At 38.3% G+C, this 1,711-nt stretch overlaps 1 protein-coding gene across 1 annotated transcript; it reads right to left on the bottom strand.

Moving 5' to 3' along the window:
* Positions 1-446: 446 nt before the first annotated feature.
* LOC105972942 (uncharacterized) lies at positions 447-1,228 on the bottom strand. The gene has a single exon (XM_012997924.2). It carries the CDS (start codon positions 1,088-1,090, stop codon positions 524-526), a length of 567 nt encoding a protein of 188 aa, XP_012853378.1. The 5' UTR covers positions 1,091-1,228; the 3' UTR covers positions 447-523.
* Between the last annotated feature and the right edge of the window lie 483 nt (positions 1,229-1,711).

The raw sequence follows: 1,711 nt of genomic DNA, 5'->3' as shown, positions 1-1,711 counted from the left end.
TTACATTTGTTCTGCCTTCTTCATTTTTATTGGTCACTTCATATTTCTTTTTCTATATTATATTTGAAGTACGCATGAAGGGAAAAAATTAATTTCAAAATGATATTATTATGAACTAAATTGATTTTTTTTCCAAATAAATCATATTAGGTAAAATTAATGATTTCAAATTCTAGTTATTTTACCATTGTTTAGATGTATAATGCCATGTAATTGATTTCAAGTCGCGCGTTTTTAATCAACTTTAAATCAATTTAAAAAAAATTAAAATGAACTTAGGTCGAGCTTAAACTCAAGCTGGTCAAAATTGGCTCGAATCGATATCGAACTCAGCTCGTTTAAGGTTAAGGCACATGGGAAGAGATCCCATCGGAGATTGCTTTGACTTTTTTAAGGTTGTCTGGTTGAAGTGATCATGTTTAATATTTGTGTGGCATGAATTTTAATTTTTTGATACAACAAAATAACAAAAATAATGACCTTTGCCATAAAAAAACCAAAAAAGAAAAAAAAAATAAAAAAATTAAAAGGTTTCTAAAGCAGCTCCAATAGCAAAAAACTCACAACCAACACAATAGTCATTACAATCACCACACTTTCTCTCACTACTCCTCTTCACTTCTCTCTCCTTAACTTCCGCCGCGATTAGCACCGCCGGCGGTTTGACGGCGTCGTCACACACCCGCCGTCCGCTCTTCTCCGGGACCATCACCATCCACTTCTCGATCTCCAATCCCTTCTCTCCGACGCCGTCGTTCCACTGCATGTCCGCTCTGGCCACCAGTTTCGAGCCGGCCATCATTCTTCCGATGAGCGGCGGTGTAGATATTCTGCGGCGGAGCTCGAAAGTGATGGTTCCGTTTTCGAGAGATTTGACGGTTTCTCTAGTGCCGGTGCAGTTGAGAGAGAAGGTGTGGTTCCAAGTTAAATCGGATTTTGATGAGATTTTTTCAGTGTCTATTCTTACTCTTGTTTTGTTGCTTCCTGCATAGAGGTAGCATCTCACAAATAACTCTGCACATGATTTCAGATCAATGTTTCTAGCCCTTATTATTTTCAGTTCCAAGTTCACTGACAAAGGAGTATCCATACAAAGCCTCTGTGTGTGTGTGTGTGTGTGTGTGTGAGAGAGAGAGAGAGAGAGAGAGAGAGAGAGAGAGAGAGAGAGAGAGAGAGAGAGAGAGAGAGAGAGAGAGAGAGAGAGAGAGAGAGAGAGAGAGAGAGAGATGAGAATCAAGTAACTGTAGAGAGAGAGGGAGAGAGATTTGATGGAGAGAAACAAGTATTGTAGAGAGAGAGAGAGAGATTTAATGGGGAGAAACAAGTGTAGAGAGAGAGATTTGATGGAGAGAATTAAGACATGATAGAGGAGTATATTTATAGTTACAAATAATTTGGAGGGTGGTGGGGTGGGGGGGGGGGTGATAATGGGGGTCAACTTCAATGAGGAAGCTACATTAGTCACTAATGATGACAATTACCCACTAATTGTGGGAGATTAAGAATGCAAAGCAGTGGTGAAGGGAGATTTAGGTCTATCCAAAATCTAATTAAATAGAGTGTAAAAATGAATGAGTGGGAGATTAGTAATGAATCCTTAGTTGAATGATTCTATTCAATTTAAATACTATAAACTCTTGGTATCATTCAAAGGTTCTCTAAATCCTCTTTAAGTGTGACCTCTTCCACAAAAGTGTTTTCAAGTTACAAA

Source organism: Erythranthe guttata, chromosome 12 (assembly GCF_056151865.1).
Source record: "Erythranthe guttata isolate IM_541 chromosome 12, IM_541, whole genome shotgun sequence".
Classification (NCBI taxonomy): Eukaryota; Viridiplantae; Streptophyta; class Magnoliopsida; order Lamiales; family Phrymaceae; genus Erythranthe; species Erythranthe guttata.
Note: the sequence above shows the minus strand (reverse complement) of the source record. Positions and strands in the feature narration are given on the sequence as shown.